General features: G+C 41.5%; 1 protein-coding gene across 7 annotated transcripts in view; it reads left to right on the top strand.

Annotated features, from left to right (window-relative positions):
- Window positions 1-21,807, top strand: part of HDAC7 (histone deacetylase 7) — a 225,132-nt gene that overhangs the window by 69,935 nt on the left and 133,390 nt on the right. For 4 of the 7 annotated variants that reach the window (XM_087956542.1, XM_026673867.2, XM_026673869.2 and 1 more), the window contains exon 2: window positions 14,322-14,393. The exons of 1 other annotated variant lie outside the window; for it this stretch is intronic. In XM_087956542.1, coding sequence (XP_087812668.1) covers window positions 14,322-14,393 — 72 coding nt within the window. Of the gene's footprint in view, window positions 1-12,650; window positions 14,394-21,807 lie in introns of those variants that run through there. 2 more of the 7 variants (XM_026673868.2, XM_026673865.2) reach the window with 1 other exon arrangement.

Here is a 21,807-nt window from a genome sequence, read left to right as displayed (position 1 = left end):
GTAAGCTGCCTTGAAAGATTTCTACTCTGAAAACTAACAAGTAACCTTCTTGAAATAATTTTAATAATAACAGTACATCTAAAATCTGTTATGAAAAGTGATAATTGCTACATATTTTTAAGGATGTCAATTCTAGACATAGTTACTTGGACTTAAGTTGAATTCAGCACGGGGAACTTTTTTCGTATTGATTCCATTCAAGAAGCTCATTAAAAACTGATCAATACAAAATGTTCTACAGATGGCACCTTCCTCCCGCTAGATTGGCAAAAATGTTTAATTCAGACCCAAATTGTTAGAAATGTGGAAAAAATGCACTTATTTTCATACCTGGTGGACATGCTAGGAAGTGAAAAAATATTGGAATACAATTAGACAATGGATAGAAGAAATCACGAATCAGAAAATTGAATTTAATCCGGAAACTTTTTTATTAGGTATAATAACACAAAAATGCAATACAACAGATAGATATATTATGTTACATATATTAACAGCTGCAAGGATTTCGTACGCACAACTCTGGAAGGAAAAAAGGGTTCCACCGGAAGGCATGGTTATTAAAAAAATAATATTGTATAGAGATGGCAGGCTAATGATGAAAATAGAAGACAGAGAAGATTCAATTTATCATAGGGCCTGGAATGCCTCGTATGAATGGTTTAGAAATAAAAAGAAAATAAAATGGCAATTAGGAAAAGAATGAGGAAATATGTAAATATGTAAATATACCATGGAGAAGATTGAGATGAAAGGATAAAAGATATTGATTTATAGTAAGAGTAAGATGCAATGGTAAAGGAATAAGTAAATACATATACTGAAAAATGTGAGGAAATGCAAAAGATGTCTTGATGTTGATAACAATGTATAAAGTTTTGTTTTATGTTTTTTAAAATTTGGAAACTTAATAAAATTTATTTTTTAAAAAAACTGATCAGTAATGTGACTGAGACCAAGATCATTAGATTCTGCCACTTCATCACTTCAGGCTACAGGAAAAAGCTGCTATTTTTAAGAATGTTTTCTTTGTATTAAAAACAAACCACATGCCAGCTGGAAACTAACCAATGAAGGAGAAAGAGTCCAATCCAGACATTTTTCAGTAATTCAGAATTTAAAACCCATTCATGGTAAGCCTTAAATCAGAGGTCTCCAAACCTGGCAACTTGTGGACTTCGGCTCCCAGAATTCTCCAGCCAGCTATGAGTTGAAGTCGCCAGTCTTAAAGTTGCCAAGTTTGGAGACCCCTGCCTTAAATACTGTGATTCTTCTTCCACAAATCTGAAAGACTGCACAGTCAATTCCCAGCCCATTCTCATCAATATCAACAGAAAAAAGAAAAGAAAAGAAACAACAATGGTTTTATGTGTTTTTTGTTCAATCCCAGATGCACATTCTTCACTTGGAGAGAGAAGAGAGTTACCTTAACAAAGCTATTGCAAGATTGCACACTTAGTTGCCCATTTTTGGGGGCTCCTTTCTATTGTTGTTAAAGAGTTTTTATTATTTATTCTAGAGTGACACTGCATGGGCTGTGTGTGTGTATGCACGTGCAAGTGTTGTGTGTGTGTGTATGTATGTATGTATATATATGTGTGTGTGTGTGTGTATATATATATATAAGTTGTAGCAACGTTTCGGCAGAATCTCATCTGCCATCATCAGGCTTCTGTATTATATGGACTATAAGTACCCACCTAGATGAACACAAAAATGCAGTAAAAAAGCTGGAACACACTTCCTCACTAGTCCAACACATGAAAGCAACAGGTCATAGCATCAACTTCCATGGCACCAAAACCCTAGCCACTATAGAAAACCCCAGCTACAGAATTATCAGAGAAGCCATAGAGATTGAAAAAAGACCTGAAAGCATGAATAGAAGAGATGATTCCACCAGACTGTCAATTATTTGGAAGCCTGCACTCACAAACAAAAAAATATCCACACCACAAGCCAGGCAAACACCTGGGCACAAACAGATCCCCCCTAATACCTCCAGCTCAAACACACCCCAACCAGGCACCCAGATGAAACCTAGCTTCCTAGCTTCCTAATAAATGATAGCCGTCCATTTACTTGGAGCCAAGCCGGACTAAAAGCCTCCAATACAGGAAACACAATGTTGCCAGCCAATCAAGACAAAAAAAAAAGCTACAAAACAGACAGAAGATATTAGAACACCAATCAAGCAGAACACAGCAAACTCCAAGAACAATAAACACAGACCAAGACTCCCAACCAATCAGGATGAAGAAAAAACCATTCTGGCACAGCAGTAGGCTAGCACCAAATTTAAAACAGAAATGGCTGTGAAAGTCTGACTCATAGACGAACACAATACAGAAGCCTGATGATGGCAGATGAGATTCTGCCGAAACATTGCTACAACTTTAAAAGCACAACTATAATGACGTGGGAAAAAAACCAAACAAAGCTGAATACCATACATATAAATACCCGCGAAAACTTAAGAAAACATACACACACACACACACACACATCTGTACATGAATACCTAGACATACCCTCATTCCCAAACTAGGTTTTTTTTTTGGGGGGGGGGGGCACAATCCAATACATTTCAACATTTCAGTGCAGTATATTTCTAACAATCATGCTTTCCCCAAATCTCTGCAATCTAAAAAGAAAATGGAGATGTCCCTAAGATTGGGCGGCATGGAGTCCCCTAAATGCCTTGGACATTATTCCAACAATAGCAACTGGCTGAGGAGGGTGAAATCAATGGCCTAACCTACTTGTCAGAAGAACTCTCGTCAGGAATGGGCTGATTAGTACCATGTGGCATGCCTAAAAAGTGTCTTTCCTAATCTATTACAATATTTAAATACATATAGATGCCTGATCCGATTGCCAAAATCTCTTTACAGAAATTTTAAGGGGTGGATGTTTTTTTAAAGCATACAGTCAAATGACACCATAGATCCTTCACTACAAGTCTGGCTTCTGGTTAGGATAGCCATACTGAGGGTTTAAGAATCAAACATTTGCTGGGCATTGCAAGGAAAGACCCATGGGAAGAAGCATTAGGGATGAGGGTCACTTTTTCCCCTCAGTTTCTGTTTATGTGAAACACAGTTTATGTGTTTCTGTTTGCATCCACAGCAGGGATGCCCAGTAAGCTAGTGGATATGTTTGGAATTTGAAGGCCTTTCTTGGACATTTTCACAAAATGGATGAAGGAGATGATATGGTCACTCTTGAAATATCAAAGTATTAACAGCCAAATCTATGAGATTGTTCCCAGGCTATGCACACACAGACACACACTCACGCATACACACACACATTTCAGACCAAATTTGTTCTTTTTTCCTGGGCATTAGATTCATTTCTAAAGAAAGCCCTAGTGCAAGGGTCTTCAAACTTTACAAGTTTAAGACTTGTGGACTTCAACTCCCAGAATTCCTGAACTAACATGACTGGAGGAGGAATTCTGGGAGTTGAAGTCCACAAGTCTTAAAGCTGTCAAGTTTGAAGACCCCTACACTAGACTACCCTGTTTCTCCAACAATACAGCCTCCCCCAATAGGAAGTCCCAGCATGTTTTATAGGCATGAAATGAAATTAAGCCCCTCCCCCAAATTAAGGCCTATATTAAAACATGCGAAATGGGGGGGAATGGTGGGGGGGGGCTTGCCGTTAGGAAGTACTTTTGTTGCACACCCGGATATGGTGCTGTCTGCGTTGACCCCGATACGAAGTGCCCCACCAACGCCGAGGTCAACATCCAAGCCGTCGCCGCCCACCCAAAGATGCAAGGGGGGGAATTAAGTCACCCCCGAAAAGACGGCCTAGACATTTTTTCGGGGCTCAAAAAAAAAATAAGACCCAGCCTTATTATATGAGAAACACGGTATATAGCCACTCATTATTTATTGCAAATGCAAGGCTTGAGGCAGGTCCCTTGCTTTGTAGCATGCTAGCCTTCCATGTACAGTATTTATTTGGATAGTCTAAATAAGAAACCCTGAGGCTATGGATGCCCTGGGCGATAACAGAAGATGGTACCTCTGGATGCCATGCAGAGGACCTACTTCCTAGGGTGTGTCTGTCTACCAGTAGGAAAAGGGAAGGATAAAGATACTGTTACTCTGCCAAACATGAAAAGCAGTTCTGGTTTCTCTCCTCTCAAAGACCACACCTAGGCTCTAAATTGTGATTTGCTCCAATTTACAGAAAAGGGGGTGTTTCTGGAGTCCATGAAAAGAATCGAAGGTATCCACAAAGGAGCGGGTATCCATAAAAGTTCTCTGTTGGTGACTGGTATTTTTTTTCCTCATCTCAATTATCTTCTTATAATGGAGCATGTTGCAGAAGAAGCCAATAAGCAAAGCATATTCTTGCCTAATCTACCCCATGTGCAGGGAAGAGTCATTGTGTTTCTTGATAGCTGTTCCTTCTTTGGAAAAGGGAAGCATAAAAGTCTGGGAAATCTCCTGTATTTAAGTTAGCTGGAAGAATAGTTCCCTGAATCATTAGAAAGATGCTGCTGTAAGAACTGATTGAGACATGTTATTTGCCCAGAAGAGGAAGCAGGAAATGGATTTGGCTTGATAGTTGCATTGCTTTCAATTTCAAGATTTAGCTGGGTGGCTCATTGCTGCTTTGGCCTGGTGGGGCAGTTTCATCTCAGACCTTTATCTGGCACCAATAAACAGCATCACTCACAGAAGTGGAAGGATTACAAGCCATAGCGCAGCTTGCCTGGAAATACGGAGAGCTGCTGCCAATCACTGCCCTTGTTATTGATTTTTAAAAGCCTCCATTGCTACAGACATCTTAATTGCTCCTGTTAGGAGCAGAGAGAAATCGTTTCCGTCTTTATGTAATTCTTCAGCAGCCTGGCTGTACTCTGCTGCCCTCTCATTAGTCATTCTAGTTGGGTATGCTGAATGTTGTAGAGTAGACCAACTCATCGGTTTGGGAACGCTGCTGTTCTGCACAGTAAGGGCAGAGGCAGGCAGGTCCTTTGATGATGATGATGATCATCATTATTATTGACACAAAGAACAACAGTATACACAGCAAATGAGATAACTATGCTGGGTTTTGTATCACAAATCACTAGTCGAACACTTCCCAAGCATTTAGGACTGTGTGATGTATCGGCAAATTATGCGAGCAGATCCCAGTAAGGTAGCCTTCTGCAGCTGACCAATGGTGATTTTGTCAGCACCAATTGTTTTTAAGTGCTTGCCTAGGTCTTTAGGCACAGCAACCAGTGTGCCGAGTATCACTGGAACCACTTGCACTGGTTTATGCCAGAGTCTCTGCAGTTCGATTCTCAAGTCCTGATATCTGGTAATTTTTTCAAGTTGTTTCTCATCAATTCTGCTGTCACCAGATATGGCAATGTCGATGATCCACACTTTTTTCTTCTCCACAATCATAAAACATAGTGTGTGTATTTCTTGTGGCATAAGCCTGTGCTTTATGACTTGTCACACTATAGTGAAACGGGATTTACTGCTTGTTCAACCAGCTTTAAAAGTAATTGTAGCTTAAGCTGATCTGTAATTCCACTATTCTGCTTTGTAAATATGGTTATGGCTTAATGTGGCCTAGAACAGGGAAGCCCAATCTTGGCAGCTTTAAGATGCATGGACTTCAACTCCCAGAATTCTCCAGCCATGTCCACTCATAAAGTTGCCAAGATTGGGAACCCTTGGTCTAGAACAGGGGTCGGCAACCTTAAACACTCAAAGAGCCACAAAGGTCCTAAGCGGAAGCCCCCAATTCAATTTTGGAGCCAATCAGAAGTCCGGTTCCCCCACCATAGAATCTCCTCCTAGCACGGCGTCCTTTTTCCTTTTACCGACTGGTGACAGGGAGTCGCAGCAGTGGGATGAAGGAGCCACATGCACTCCAGAGCTATGGGTTGCCGACCCCTGGTCTAGAATGAAAAACTGTAGCCAATGGTATTTTTCCACTGCTGTTTCTAACCGGAGAGTCTAAGCTGTCAATATGAGATGCCTCTTTGGGAGCAAGTGCTAATAACCTCACTGACTGCCCTGTTTTGTTTTTCTCTCCCTCCACCACCCCTATTGGCAGCCCACAGCCTCTCCCCATTCCAAAGGCAAGTTCATTTTTCAAGAGATGAACGGGCATCCTTGCAAACTTCAAACTCAAAGATCAAAGACTATTAAACTCATGGACAGCCTTGAGGCGGGCAGGCCAGATAAAAAACGTTTTCTTTCACATTTGTTTCCAAATAGGGGCAAAAGGGCAGACAAGAGAAAAGAGGTCTTGGGAAGCAGTGGGGTGGGGGGGGAGGCATGGCTGAATTTACAGTTTGACTATAAGGGGATAGCAATATTGAAGGACGAACGGAAGATTTATATTTCGTATTTCACAGAGGGGACAAGTTTCCTTTGCCTCTGTGGTCTGGCTGGGAAAGGAAGGGACCCCTCTCTAGAACAATAGCTCTTCTGCCACAGTTTGCCAAGTATCTGAATAGTCAAGCTTCTGGAAAATATGTGGTGGCGGAGAGAACCAAAACCTGCAAGTTGCCCATCTGGATTATCCATGTTGGAGATCACCCTACCAGGATTAAGCCCTTTTATCTCATTATTTTGGCAGCAGGGAGGGGTGAAACATGTGCTTCTGTTTCCCTCTATTAAAATGTGTGTGGTTTAAAAGTACTTAATGGGATCCAGATTTGAAGAGTTGCACGCTTTATTTATTTATAAGCTGCAAACTTCTGTGTGTTAATGGTGGGATACGTCTCCCTGAAATCAGTGGGATTCGCTTTAGGGCTAGAGTCATAGGAAGCCACTGTAATCTTTTGCACTATACTTGTAATTTACTAACCCTTGTGGCCAGGTTTCCATCTGTGGGGCAAGGTTCAATTGATAGGGCCAAAACTACAGAGCCATATTCTTTGGTTTCTCTCCCCTTTTTAAATGTTCTTTGAAGCTATTTTGGATTGTGTGTTTACAAAGACTAGTGTGTGATGGTAAACAACTAAAAATGTCACATGGAAGTTCTCCTGGCTCTAAAATAAGTTGAATTTTCAAGGAAGCTTTGTCCCTGACCTGTGTAGAAAGTCTTAGTGACACGGTGTCCTTCATATCCAGTAGTTCACTCTTTCAGTGTCGATGGGAGTTGTAGTCTAGCATTTTTGGAGACTGGAAAAACTGATGTCTCTGATTGAAGCTTTAGGTTTATATTGGGAAGGTGCAAATTTCAGTCTAACCATCTTTGGGGGTGGTGTAGAAAATGATCACATACAAGAGCTGCATTGGAGAAACAACTGGATAACATTTTTAACAGAAACAGAATGGAGAAAGAAATAGTAAAAATAACATTCTTCCTTTTTAGTAATGCTAAGCTTTATGTTTCTTCAATTTCCCAGATTTTGATGCAACAAATATTGTATTCAGTGGATTAAATGCCATTGCACTTAGTATCACCTCCATGGCAGTATCATTGGACTGCCATTTGTCAGAAATGGTGTAGGGTCTCCCGCTTGGACTAGATGACCTATAAGGTCTCTTCCAATTCTGATTATCTGTTATCAGGATTATTTGCATTTGTGTAATTAGCAAGATAGAAATAAGTTATGTTTATGTCAGTAATGTAATTACATCATGAGCAAATGATATAATTTGCACTAATTGCATTGCCCTGTAACATACTCTTTGATTTACTAAATTTCCCCTTCCCTTCTCCCATTAAAACAAGTTTCACTATGGCCCACCCTGACTCTAATGGACTCTGGATAGAGTGCAACATAATAAAAAAGCATTAAAAACATAAATAATAGAACACAAGAATAAAATAAAAAAGCTACTGTATCAAAGGCACCATTCACCTAACCTAAGGGCCAAACTCTTGCTGGAACAATGTTTCTTCTTTGAAAACCTTATAAAGTAGGAGCTATTAATACATTACACATAAGACAGGAGACTAATTCACTAAGAATATAATCTGAAGCATGTTTGCTACAAGAAAATGCTACCGAATTTAGACGGATTTATGTTGGAATAAGCATACAAAGAAAGGGCTATGCAAGTTTCCAACAACATGTTTAATGGATTCAACAGTATACATTTCCTGGATCCAAACTTGGACTGGCAAAATCTTTTGGCTTCTGGTATCCTAAATGGCAGTGTATTAAAGCTTGCCAGTAAAAAAGTTTTTTTTTTAAATGTTGGCATAATCAGGAAACTTGGATATAAAGGTTCCAAACTTTGAAAAGCCCAAATCTAAATAAACAGTGAATCAGGATGAGAATAGTAACTCGATACATTCTGTGTATCTGGATTCCTTTTCATTGTTTATAACTAGAATAATAACTGCAAGATATTTTCTATTGTTTTTAAAATAACGATATATTTTGGCTGTTCTTTTCCTGAACATATTTACTGGGAAATGGAAGTATAATTTGTTTCAGAGGGTAACCTGAGACTAGGAGCAGCTGTGATTGAAGCTCCACCCACTTTTTAACAGGCCACACACATAAAAAAGGGTAGGACTTCAATCATGAGTGCCATCTTGTTTTTCTTTTATCCTGCCTCTCCTGTAGACGGTTCTGAATTATTCCAAAATCAGCTTGGTGAAAGTTGGTGAATGAAGGTAAAAATAGACTGTTTCTAACAAGTGACTTTTCTTTGGGGAAGAATACTATTCTTCATAAGGCCAAAACAACACCTTTTGCATTCTTGCTTACTACCATTTAATCTGCAAGCATAGATACATTGATGTTTGTTTTTCTCCACCATGAGTCCTTGTTACTACCCTTTGTCAGCTTCACTGCTTCTTTTCCCCCTCTTCCTTGTTCTGTGATGAGGGTGGAAAGTCTTGTCAATGTCACAGAGGCCTTACACAGCTTTATGAGAGAAAGGATGACAGTGAAGTAGATACGGTTGTATGAAATTGAAATGACATGGATTTCATTAGAGACCAAGGTAGGGCATCCTTCAACTATGATTAAGAGGCAGCTTGTAAGTAGAATGTAAAGTCTTTGTGCTTTATCCCTATTTCCTGATCATTAAATTCCACAGAAATTTGAAGATACTGCTGTCACCTATTAATTGGTTAAATGTTCATTTAGAAATGGATGCATTTCCCTCCCTTCTTTTCCTTTTAAAGTAGAAGTTTTGGGGAATCTTAACTCTAATGAAGATTTGTACTTTTTTTTTTTTTGCTATTTATGTTACTTTTTTAAAAAAAAAACTTAATTTGGCTGATCTGGACTGATCTAGATAACAAAACAGGGATATTTGTTAGTATTTGCATGGGAAGCTGTGTGGAAAACCCAGGACTGAGGCTGGACTGGAAAGCAGAACCAGTGATGTGGAAACTACTATGCCATGCCATGAAACTTGCATAGAAGTGAACCTGTAAATCACCAGGAACTGATCTAGATTAGAAGGCAATACCTTTAAAGTAATCCTAATTAGTAAATTCCATTTCAGATTAGGAATAGAGTAGATTATAGGTTTCATAAATAAATGGAGTGACGGAGATGGATTCAGGGGGAAGGTTGATGTTTTTTACTCCACAAAATTCCTTCTCCAGGTTATTATCTGCTCTAAGAAGAATTTTTTTCAGTTTTTTAGAAGACAAAAGCCATTTTAGGAATACTGACTTTTGGGGGGAGAAATGGTGCTCAGTCAGAAATAACTATTTTGACTCTGCTACCATCCAAATTAAAGTATCATGGAAACCTTTTATGCTTGTACGGTTGGTCCAGTTGCAGATGTCTTCAAGCATTTCTCAATTTGCTTTGCTAATCTAGGAGTTAGAGCCTTGAACAGGGAACTTAACTATGAAAAGCAGACCTTTAACCTTGGTTATGCTATCCTTGCTTTTTATTTTATTAACATCCTGATTTTTTTAAAAAAATATCCTTTTTTTCCTGGAATTTTTTTGTTGTTGTTCCTGTTAATCACATCCCTGATGTGTAATTCTACTCTGACTGGGATATTCCAATCAAGCAGTATTTGCACACCATGTTTTTCTCCAGGAATATAAATAGCAATGTGAGAACCTCCTGTGCTAATTTTATGATTCTTTCGTGTAGCTTTCGTTTTAGTTTTGATGAGTAGGTCATAGCAAATGTCAGTGAGGTGACCACTTGAAAGGAAGTGTTGCTAGTGACTGATTCCCTTGGAGGTTGTGTACAGGAAATGACAGTAATGAAACAAAGCATACTTGGATTCTTTATTTGGGAAGATTAACAGAGACAATGAAATCTTACTGCTTAACATCCTATATGATTTTAAAAGCTTCCTTCTGATTCCATGGCCTTCCATTTCCTGATCCATATTCTCTTGCAAAATAAGAATGGATTTGTATGCACTGTAAGATAATATCATTCGTGTGGTTTTAGCTTGTCATACTCTGAACCCAGCCATTGTGGTTTGTGTATGATGGTTAGTGGCTTACTGATATGAATGGGCTGGAACACAATGGCTTTTTCAAGAACGGTTAAAGCTAACAGGAATTTTCATAGTGTGAATTCAGCCATTGTTTGCTTAGACACGGTTTAAACCACAATTGGCTGAATTTGTGCAATACATTAGGCCATAAGCCATAGTGCTTGAGTTCACAGCATGTGAAGCCAAACCATATTATATGAATTAAACATTCATATTCAGCTGTAGTTATTCCTGCAGCAAAATCATCCAGTCATTCTATTCAAAGAAAGTAAGGGGGGGGGACCAACATAAAAATAGTTCAGACAAGCATAGCTCACCAAAATTCTTGCTAAATGAAAATGTAGAGATATTTCATGTAACTTAAAGAGTGATGAGGAAATGTGTTTGTTTAAACGTGTTTCAGCTGCATTTATAGTCTGGCAATAGAGGTTCAGCAAGTCATTCTCAAGGCAGAATGCTACAGTAGGATCTTTTTCTACCTGGTTGTTTAACCCACCAGCTCTCTCTCTTGTCACTCTCACTTTTTCTGAAAGCAACAAAGAAAGACTGTAGCAAATCCTTCCTGAACCTAAAGCATTTCAGATGCATTGCACAAAATGGCTGGGGTTTGGGGAAATTGTAATACAGGCTCAGAGGAGATTTGGCTTTTAAATTTACAATGTACCAAGTTAGGGAATGTTACACCGAGAGACTGTAAAGTTGGAGGGATTATGATTTCAATACTATCCCCATGTGATTGGTCAGTTCCATGAGTGAGAGATCTGATCCCCTGCAGGCCCAAACAATGATCCAATACTGATTACTTCCCTCACAAAAGCAATTGTCCGGTTGACTCCCCAGCACTGAAACGAGGATGGAAAGATTTCACTTTTAGGGATTTCTGCTTTTAAACCAGAGGTGGTATTCAGCAGGTTCTGACCAGTTCTGGAGAACCGGTAGCGGGAATTTTGAGTAGTTTGGAGAACCAACAAATACCATCTGTGACTGGCCGCACCCCCATCTATTCTCTGCCTCCCGAGTCCCAGCTGATCGTCTGGGTCTTCTTTTGTTGCCCTGCACAGGAGAACAGCACTGGAAAGCAGGTTAGTGGGGTGGGGAGGGGTTGGAATGGAGATTTTGCAGTATCCTTCCCCTGCCACCCCACCAAGCCACACCATGCCCACAGAACAGGTAGTAAAAAAATTGAATCCCACCACTGCTTTAAATATAGCTGCTATGCAATTGATTGATATTAATTTTTATCCTAATGGAATAGAAGGCCAACTCTTTACAGCTTCATTATTCTTGCCATGGGTTATTCAGGTAACACAGCTTTTGGAGTTTTCATATGTTATAGTTCAATATAAGCTGGCTAGTATTTGTGATTGAAAAATCTGTATCACATAAGTACAATTTTAAGTTCCTACACCATGCTGAGGCATAATGAAGCTTTAATTGGTGTTGACCTAAACTGATGGGTAAATCAAACTGCTGCACTTGTAAGAATAGTTTAATATGGTGTAGAAACAAATCATAACTAAGAGAATTATCACTTAGTACCAGGTGTAAGCAAATCATAGACTTGGCATTTAGTACCAAATCATAGACTTGGTATTTTACCTATCTACCACATTCTTGAGATTCCAGGGAACAGTTCAAGATAAATTCCGTTTTGGAGACTGTTTTATGATGTTTAAATGTAGTTATACTACAAAAAGAAAGAAATAGAAGGAAATGGAAGGGAAACTCTCTTCTGGTTAAAAATCTCACATGAGAAAAAAATCAGTAACACATACTAGTTTTCAAAGGTTTGATACATGTATATTTCCTGCAAGGTTTTAAGTTAATGTTAAGTTATTGACTTTATTTAGAACAGGGGTCTCAAACACAATTTACCTGGGGGCCGCTGGAGGCAGAGTCTGGGTGAGGCTGGGCCGCATAATATTATACTTTATATTATACTTTATATTTATATTATACATTAATATTATACTTTCATATCACGGTGGGGGCCACAGGATATCGTCCTGCGGGCCGCAATTGGCCCGCGGGCCGCGAGAATGAGACCTCTGATTTAGAAGAAAGATTATTTCCCCAAACTCTACTTTATGCTTTGCTAAGTATTGTCTGAATTTACACAACCCACTAAACTATGGTTTTCATACATTAATTGGATTCATACAATACTTTTAACTACTGTAAAACCAACATGACCTACATTATACCTTAATGAGATATAAATGCATCCAATTATTATAATTATAATTTATTCAACAAACCTTTATTACCGCATATCTTACTGTGAACTCTAATCTCACCATATCTATTGAAATAGTTCTTTTTAACAATCACTGTGTAGCAAAGCATATACTGGTATAAAATTGTATTACTTTAATTGTACAAATTGAATTTAAAATGCCCTTCCCAGTAAACTGCTGGCTCTTTCCTAATATTTAGTAAGAGATGGCAGTTAAATTAAAATTTTAGTGTTTCACAGCACTTTCTAAACTAGTATTTGGTTTGATTCTAAAGAATTAAAACTTAAGAATTCATTATTATTCCTGCAGCGCAGGAATATGGAGCATCCGTTTTTAAAAATAGTAATACAAGCAGTCCTTGTTTAGTAACAAGAGCTGGGTCTGGCAACCCGGTTTTTAAACAAAATAGTTGCTAAGCGATACTTGCTTGCAATCTTACTGCAGCTCTCCTTTGCTCTATAGGACATAAATGTGAGGAAGTTACCCTCTCCTCATCATTGTACCCCCCTGCAAATGGTGATTGAACGAAGTCTACCTGTAAGCAACATATTCCAAGTCACATCAATGGGAAAGTTCTGAATAAATTCTGATTGAAATGGTCAGGCTTTATTCACAACTCCTTTGGTCGGCTGACCTCGGCGAGCTTCAATTCAGAGACCACCGTCCCCATGTTGCACTCTTCCAAGCTTTCGTGAGCAAAGCCTCCTGAACTTCCGGGCCTTGCTTCTTTTAGGCCACAGAATATCATAGCCGATTTTGCACTTTCAAATCGACCTCCTTGCCCATTACCTCGACATAACTTTATCCCTTTTTCCGTGTCTGGGGGAAAAAAGCTGCCAAGCGCTTCGAGCGCAGTCGTCGCCAAATCGCGGGGCGCGTTCCCCCACAAGTCAAAGTCGGGCTTGTGAAACTCGCACTTTTCCTTCGGCTGAAGGAGACCGGCGTCCTTTTTTTTGCCTCTCCACGTTTGGGAAGGAGGGCGGGCGCTTCGCTCCCGAGCACCAGATGGAGCACTCGAACAGCAAACTTTCCGAGGGCCCTGCCATTGGTCGAGGTTGGGCCAATCGCGAGCGCCCTCGGCAAACAATGCAACTTTCTCCCCCTGCCCAGTGCGGGTTCCTTTCTTTCTATTTTTTTTGCCCCCTCCTCCTCCTCCTTTTTTTTTTCCTCCTCCTCCTTCCCCTTCTTTCCCCCCTTCATTTCCTCTTCTGTTGTTCTCTGTGCGCGCGGTCCTCCTCCGGCGCCTCGGTTCCCATCGGCTGCGCGGGTGGGGAAGAGACGACAGGGGGTGGGGGCGGGCGCAGGTGGATCCGCCTGGAGAGGCGTTCGCGGCTGTTGCTCCTCGAGTGATGGAGCTGGCAGGGATTGCCGAGCCTCGCCGCTGATCTGTCGAGCGACCGCACCGAGAATTGCCAACCCACCACCACCACCCGCACCTCCCCATCATGGCTTCGCTGCCCTTCTTGACCCGTGGCGTGTGAACCCAAGCAAAGCAGCTTAACGGGAATCTCTCCTGCGCGCTCCCTGCCCGAAGGGGGAGGCAGCAGCCGGGAGGAGGGTCCACCCATGCCAGGACTGCACCCAGCGTTGGGCACCGCCGCTAAAACAAGCAAGAGCAGCAGCAGCAGCTCCTCCGCCGCTCACGACTCCGATTCTCTTTTCTCCTCCCCAGATGGAATTAAAGGGCGAACGGCAGAGGAGAAGGGCGTGAGCCTGGCCGAGAAGAGCGGCGCCTCCAGCCAAGGTAAGAAGGCGACTCGTGCCGGCGGCGGATCCCTCCTTTTGAGGGGTGGGCGGGTGGGGTGGGGGGGAACGATGACAGCAACCGGCTGAGAAGGGCAACGGCGACTGGCGTAGAAAAGGAAAGACGAACCCAACCAAAAGGAGGAGAGGGTTCGTGGAGGCGCGGGGCTCCCCTTTCCTGCATGACTCGCCCAGGAGAAAGGAGTTACTCGGGGATGGAGGGTGGGTGGGATTGAGCTTTTCTTCCTCCGAGGACGGCAGCGGGGCAAGGCCTTGAAACGGCTCAGAAAGCCAAGCAGCCTAGAAAGGCGGAGTGGGGGGGGGGGTGGACACTGAAGGCTGAAGTCCCCCCCTCCCGCCCGCTTTGCGCCTTTTCTGGAACCCGCAGGAATCGCGGTGGGACTTCACTTCCCACTAAGAGCGTAGACGATTAGAAAGGCCGGTGTCCGAATCTGCTCCACAGCCATCCATCCCCAGCGGTGAAGGAATGGAATATGCTGGTGGGGGATGATGGAAGCGGTAGTTCCCCGTCCACTTCTGGAATCTGCCCCAGTTGAGGGAGGCTGTGATGCGCTTCTTTCTTTTCCTCTCACCCCAACCCACCCTCTCCTACCCCCTCTGCCCAGGATGATCTACCTACCATGCAAACCACATTAGTCCCTGTAACAGGGTCTGGTGGGTGTCCCTTTTCAGCTAAGTTTAATTGACGTGTTTCTGGTCCAGGAAACCCAAGCAATTTCACACTTTAGTTTGACTTTTGTTGCATAAAACCTGACTCACTGGCCCCGGCCGTCTGAAATGTTGATGCTTATGTTGATTTTATGCATTAGCATTTATATTATACTTTAAGGAGTTCGAAACACTTTGATAGAGCTCCTTTATTTTGGTTCTCCAGCCTCTCTCCATTTGTTTCTTTTTTATGCTTCTAGCTCTCCATAAGTCAGGTTTTGTTTTATTGATTTGGAAGAAGGAAAGGTCCTTCAGCTAATTGTCCCTTATTGTCATTAGTAACGGAGACACAGGCGCTTAAACATTTACTTATCCTGTGGGGGGCTATGTAAGAGAGTATGGTAATCATCAAGGGATTTATTTGCTTTGGACTTCTTTTGCTTCATCTGGATATAGTGTCCTCCTTCCCCCCACAGCCTGACTGGTCTCTTTGTTCTACCCTCCTATCCTAAAAAGCTGAATTTCAATTTGGATTCAACCTGCTTCGAAACTGGAAGGGTTGTGATTTTCCCAACAGGTGCAACTCCAGTGCCCATTATTGGGACGGGGTGACAGTTGAACTGCAGTATGTCTAGAGGTTGCCAAGCAGATAAAAGCTTTGATCAGAAATGCAGTCCATGACATTTTTTCCTGTGTTTTGCATTTTAGAGGGGACCCCCGTGCCTTTTCTGAATGAAAAGTTGTCGCTAAATCATAGTGTTGCTTTTTCTAAGAGATTTTCTGGTTATTTCCAGCTTCTGTCAACTGGTAGGTTTTTAAAAACCCTTCTGTTTTTAAAAAGTTCCAATGTAATGAATATTGTGGGATTTTGATTGTAATAGCATGGAGACATTTGTACCCAGATGATACACTGTTTAATGGGTGATGATATGTTCAAGTTAAAAAATAAATTAAAAAGGTATTAAAAATAATAATAAAAAGTCTCCAGTATGCACATCCAAATAGGTGCTTTACCGAGACTGCCTCCTTGATAAGGAGAAAGTATTCCTACTCTGATGTAGGAATATCAGAGCTATTAGCAGAGGCTCTCCTCTTCTATGGCATGAATTGAGGCTGTTCCAATATATACAGGATGGGTCAGGGTAGATTGCAGGCTTGAGAGGAGTATGTGAGTGTTAGTCTTGCCTAATACTTGGTTTTATAACTTGGTGGTAAAGAAAAAGTCAACATACTTCAGGCTTTGGTAAGTGTTGGATGTGCACTTAGCAAACAGAAATGTGATGCTTTATTGTTAGGGTTGTTATGGATTCTCACACAAGATACATTTACATCGGTCAGGTGGTCAAGAAGAAGGACATTCAGAAATCTGGAGAACCTCTTCCTGGGGACGAGAGTTTGTAAGGACCCATGATTGAGTAGCATGCCCGGAGGCATTCAGTGGATGCTCTTGGCCTCATCTTGTGCTACATGCGCCTAGTGGACTATGCAATTAAAAAGTAAAGCATGGGAGAGGGGGCAGTGAGAAGCAACCCAGTCCTTCAATGGCAAGAATGAAAGCTTATGTTCTCCTGTTATTCATGGAGCATAACAGCCTGATTTCCTCTCAGAACAATCTACATTTAAGAGGATTTTTGATAACTGGGCTGAGAAACATTTCAACAAAGTTTTGGGATCTGCTTGTTGGAATAGATCTGGGACTAGATGAGGTTTTTTAAATGCAATCACTCTGGCTAATATAAGGCAGATGTTACCGATGGCTCATACCAATCATTCCTTTTTGGAAAAAAAAAAAAAAAAGGAAAGGTCATAATAAATTCATGAATGGGAGAGGCTTCTGGTTATCTTCTTGTATTCCCAACACATTTCCCCCTCTGTTTGCCTCTCTATCAGATAAATAGTGCATCTAATATTTTGAAATGCCCACCCACAAGATACACTGACATATTTAATTAAAACCTGCTTGCATAATGTGATGATTCTGGGGTGGGTTGTTTTTTTTGCATGTGGTGGTGGTGATATTCAACCACGGGCCCCTCAAGGGCAGGGAATCAAAGTAGCATTGAAAATCTTGGGGGCTTCCCCAGCATGTTTCGTATTTTCAGTTACCTGTTTCCATCCTAAGCGCCAGATGCTGATAAGATTTGTTCTCATCTCAAGTAGAATTATATGGGGTGTTCGCGGTTTTTGGAGAGCTGAATTGTTGTTTAACCAAGGGGCCTAAACGAAAGCCTCAAAATCCAGTCCTAAGATTCTAGACTTCAGTCATGGGCTTCTATTCTCAACCCATATGCCTTCCCCACGGTTCTTCTCCAGCAACTGGAATTCATAGATCTCTCCTCTCCTGTTTTCATAAAGCTGTTCTGGCCAGTGCATAGCCTACGAGTGCTTTCATGCTAGGCTTTTATTTTGCAGTTTCCTTACTTCTGGTCAAAAATGTTTTCCTCTTCTGCTCTTAACTTTCTGTTTCCTCACTTTTTCTGCCATTTTTTTAAAAAAATCTACTTTAAAAGGGGTGGAGGGGAAAACCCCCGAATAGCATGTGTAACATCTTTGGATTGGCAGTATAAAGAGACCCTCTATCCAAAAATTCTGCAGATTCTAAGCCACAGGTGTACAACCTATTTGAGACCCTTTTGACCATGATGCACAAAAACAACAATAACAGTGGCATGGTTTCCTTCTATTCTGAAGTGAGAAACAGATGAAATGTATAGTTTAAGCTCTAAAAAAAGCCTTGTTACCATAAAAAGGATCCTTGGCCTTATAAAGAAGGATTCTCCCAAATCCCAACCTTGCGATGAAGGCTCAACTATCTGAAGACTCTAATGTCTCCTCCCACTACTAGAATTGTATACAGGCTGCTCTTGATTTAGGACCACAATTGGAACTAGAACTTCCATAGCAAAGCAATGCAGTTCTGAAGCGAGTTGTGTCCAATTTTATGAATTTTTTGGTTGCAGTCATTTATTCGAATTATACGGTCTTTAAGTGAATCCAGTTTCCCCCATTTATTTTGTCAGGAGCATATTGAGAAGGTTGCAAATGGCAATCACGTGACCCCAGGATGCTGCAACCATTTTAATAGATGCCAGTTGCCAGTTGCCAAACCTCTGCTTTAGATCATCTGACCATGGGTGGGTGGAGGGAACCTTGCAGTCTGCAGATTGGTTGTAAATTCCAGCTGTTTGGGGGATGGGGAGCCCAAACCAAGGAAAGCTGAAAACCTACTTGAATTTTTTTTTCCCTTCTAAGTTGGTAAACCTATTTTGGCTTTATGTCTCAATCGCTAGGTTCAGTCTTGATATTGGATATGGCTAATATTCTTTACAGCTCCCATGTTTACACAGTTGACAGCTTTATGGAGCAAATCTGAGTATATCCTCTCAAAAGTTAGCCACATTGAGTTCAGTAAGGTTTACTTTCCACCAGGTCTGCAGCCTTATCCTATAAGAGCGATCTTATTGAAGTAAAAGAGACTCTTCGGAATAGAAATAGCATAGGGTGGTGCTGCTAGCTGTGTAATATACTGGGGAAGGGAGACTTCTGTTTCTTTTGTTTCTTCTGTGGAAAGGTTGGAAAAGGCTCTCATAATTTTATTTTTCCTTGATGTTAATTCTGGAGGAGTCCTGTCCTCCTCTTCATGCCTACTTGAAGGAAATTCAAGAAGTGTTGCAGTGTCTTTGGCTCTTCCTTCATTCTAGTCTTTCCCATACATATGTTTAGCTGCAATTGCTTCATCAAGTTTACTCCCTTTTCTCCAGCAGTCCCAGAATGGGCCCAAGCAAACAGCTTCCTGTGCTTGCAGCCTGGTTGGGTAAAGAAAGCAAAAGGAGATATATCCAATCCAGGAATGGAAAACTCATGGGCCTTCTGCAGTTTCTGAATTCCATCATAAGCTATTAAGTGTAGGAACTCCTCCCCTTGTATCTCTTCCTTAGATCAGAAAATAATCTCACTGCATGCTATCATCCCATCCATTTGTTCAGACAGAAAGTAATCTTCATCTGATGCTAGACCATCGACCAGAGTTGTCCTTCGGAGCTGAAGTTCAAAACTGAAATAACTGAGACTTTAAAAATTGAATTCCAAAACAAGAAGAAAAAGGATGACAGTTGAATAGCATGTCATCTTCACTCCAAATTTCTTGTTTATAATTTATAAGCCAGAAAAGGGATCCTTAGAATAATGGATGTTGCATGGAGAATTTCACCCAGGCACTTAAGAAAAAGGCTCTGTTTAGGATAGAATATCTGTTTTGAATGCTAGAGGATACAAATTTAGTCAGTAAAAGAATATGTGGAAGAGCTGATGCTAGGCCCACACAAACCCATGATCTGACTCAGTGTGGATCTACTTTTTTTCTAGCCAAGCTGGGGGTATGATGACCTCTTTATTTAACAATCTGCCTCATGAATATATCAGATTACTTGCCAGCTCAGCAGGTTTTTTTTCTTTTTAAAATGTCATTGATATGCTGCATCCCATGTCCTATTTTCTACCATATCCTTTGTTTATGGGTTAGGTCAGCCTTTTTCCAAACAAAAGCTACTTTTAAAAGTTCTCAGGTTTCTTATATAGCCACAATCTAAAATAACTTACAATAAACCTGGGGAGATGAGTGATTCTTTCTTTTTAAACCCTGGCTAGTTCCCTGTCTGTGACTGTCAAACTTGGGAGGTACAATTTGCAGATAAGCTTTGTGTACAAAAAAGAATCTGCTGAGCTGGCATTATTTTGCATATTCCAGAACTGCATTTCCAGAAACACAGCTCTCGGCTGAGGGCAGCCAGATGCAAAAGAGGCACAGCTTTCACTAATAGGGAATGTCCACAAATGCTATTCATCTGGTCATTCGGACTGTTTGGCTGGAATGCTGTATATTTAAAATGTAGACGTCTGGCGTTGTTGTGACTGTGGGTAACAAGCGAGTGGGGAAAGCCAGTTATCATGACGCCCCCACTACACACCCACATACCATGTCTGGTTCTGCATTAGCTGTGTTGGCTTCAGGGTCTTTCTCCCCTGGCTCGCTCAGAAATTCTGCCCATGCATGATATGGAAGCTGCTTTGCGTTCATTTGGAGGGTGGCTTGGGAAACTTCTCTGCAGAGAAGCACAAATCATAAGAATGACATCTTAGAGGCTTCATTGTTGTGGATGTTGCTGTATCAGTGATCTTCCATGCTGGAGAGGCTGGGGAATTCCATTGTCATGGCAATTCTGTGAAGAACATGCGTCAGAAGTACTCTCTGTGTTGTGTCTGGTATCTGTGGTTCCCTCCTTAGGCTTAGGTTGCTAGAAGCTTGGATCCACTTTGGGGATCAGGGATCAGATGATGTCTCTGGGGTTTGCTAACAACAGAGACGTCACCCGCTTCATTTGGTAAACTCTCGGGGAGAGAGACACCCAAAATGAATGACACAGAGCAGAAAGCTTGGTTCTACATTCCTTGAACTTAGCATTTTATTCAGTACCCATACTACTAACTAGAAATATGTAGGCTGTTTTCCATGAGTTGGAATGGGGTTGGGGAGAGAAAGATAAAGAATCTGGCATCAGCTTTGCTTCTCACTTACCTCCTCTCTCTCTCTCTCTCTCTCTCTCTCTCTCTCTCTCTCTCTCCCTCCTCCCTCCCTCCCTCCCTCCCTCCCTCCCTCCCTCTTTCTCCCCCTCTCTCTGTGTGTGATAATCAAACTTAACAAAATCTCTAGTGAGAGGAATTGGTGAGAATACTCACGGTATTTAAGTTTTGTTTCAGTTTTGGGTGGTGGTAGGAGTGGTTATGTCTTTTACGTTGATTTTATTTGTGAAAAGAAAATATCTCATGTCTGGGCTTAATTTGTCAGCGAAGCTCCTGTCACCCACCTTCCTTCCTCCCTCCCTCCCCAGGGGAGGTATTAAGAATCAGTGATAGGTCACATGATTTGTTTCAGAGGTTCTGCAGTTGGCATCTCTAGGTACAGCTAAGAACTGCTTGGAAGTCTTGAAAGTCATAACACAACCAGAGCTAGACCATGCTGGACAAAATGGATCAGAGGTCTCATGTTGTGGCCTGCCAGCGGCTGATAGAGCTGGGAGCAGAGTCGGACAGTAGTGAGGAGGTTGGGGAAGAAACTGGGCCAGTCTTGGAGGCTGAGGAAGTCTCGGACGAGGGCTCTGCATCGGAGGCAGAGATGGGGCCAGGGCAGGCTGGCAGTCATCAGCTGCTTTCAGACTCAGACAGCAGTGAAGTGGGGGAGTTTCTAGAACCGGTTCCCAACCTGTGCATGCGCAGGGCTACCAGAAGATAAGAACAATTGAGAAAGCAGGATCGACTCAGGAGTAAGGCCACACCCGGAGATGATTGGGCCCTCCCATAGGACATAAAAGAGGAGTGAACGGGACATGAGCTTTTGCAGGAAGCAATTAGTTTGTCTGGTCGATTAAAGCTTTGAAAAGTTCTGTTTGACTCTGTGTCAAGTTTGGCCTTGCCCTGCGTTTGGCAATTAGTTCTCTGGCAGCATTCCAAGTGCGATAAGGTGGGTGTTTATAAACATTCCCCTGAAAGCCTGTTTGAGAAGCCTTGCAGGCTGTGAATAAACATAATTCACAGCCATGGAAATAAAAGAGGTTTTGCCGGGATTAAGTGTTTTATGCTTTCTAAGGAAGCCTAGGTCAGAACATCTCACTATGTAAAAGGTCTACATAATTGCCTATTTTCCATCAAGAAATTCAAAATGATACAATGATGGTTTCTGGAGAAGGGAA

This window comes from Notechis scutatus, chromosome 2 (genome assembly GCF_049901735.1).
Source record: "Notechis scutatus isolate UNSWTSFEM ecotype Mainland chromosome 2, rNotScu1.2, whole genome shotgun sequence".
NCBI classification, from domain to species: Eukaryota; Metazoa; Chordata; class Lepidosauria; order Squamata; family Elapidae; genus Notechis; species Notechis scutatus.
This window is presented reverse-complemented; position numbering and strand designations above follow the sequence as displayed.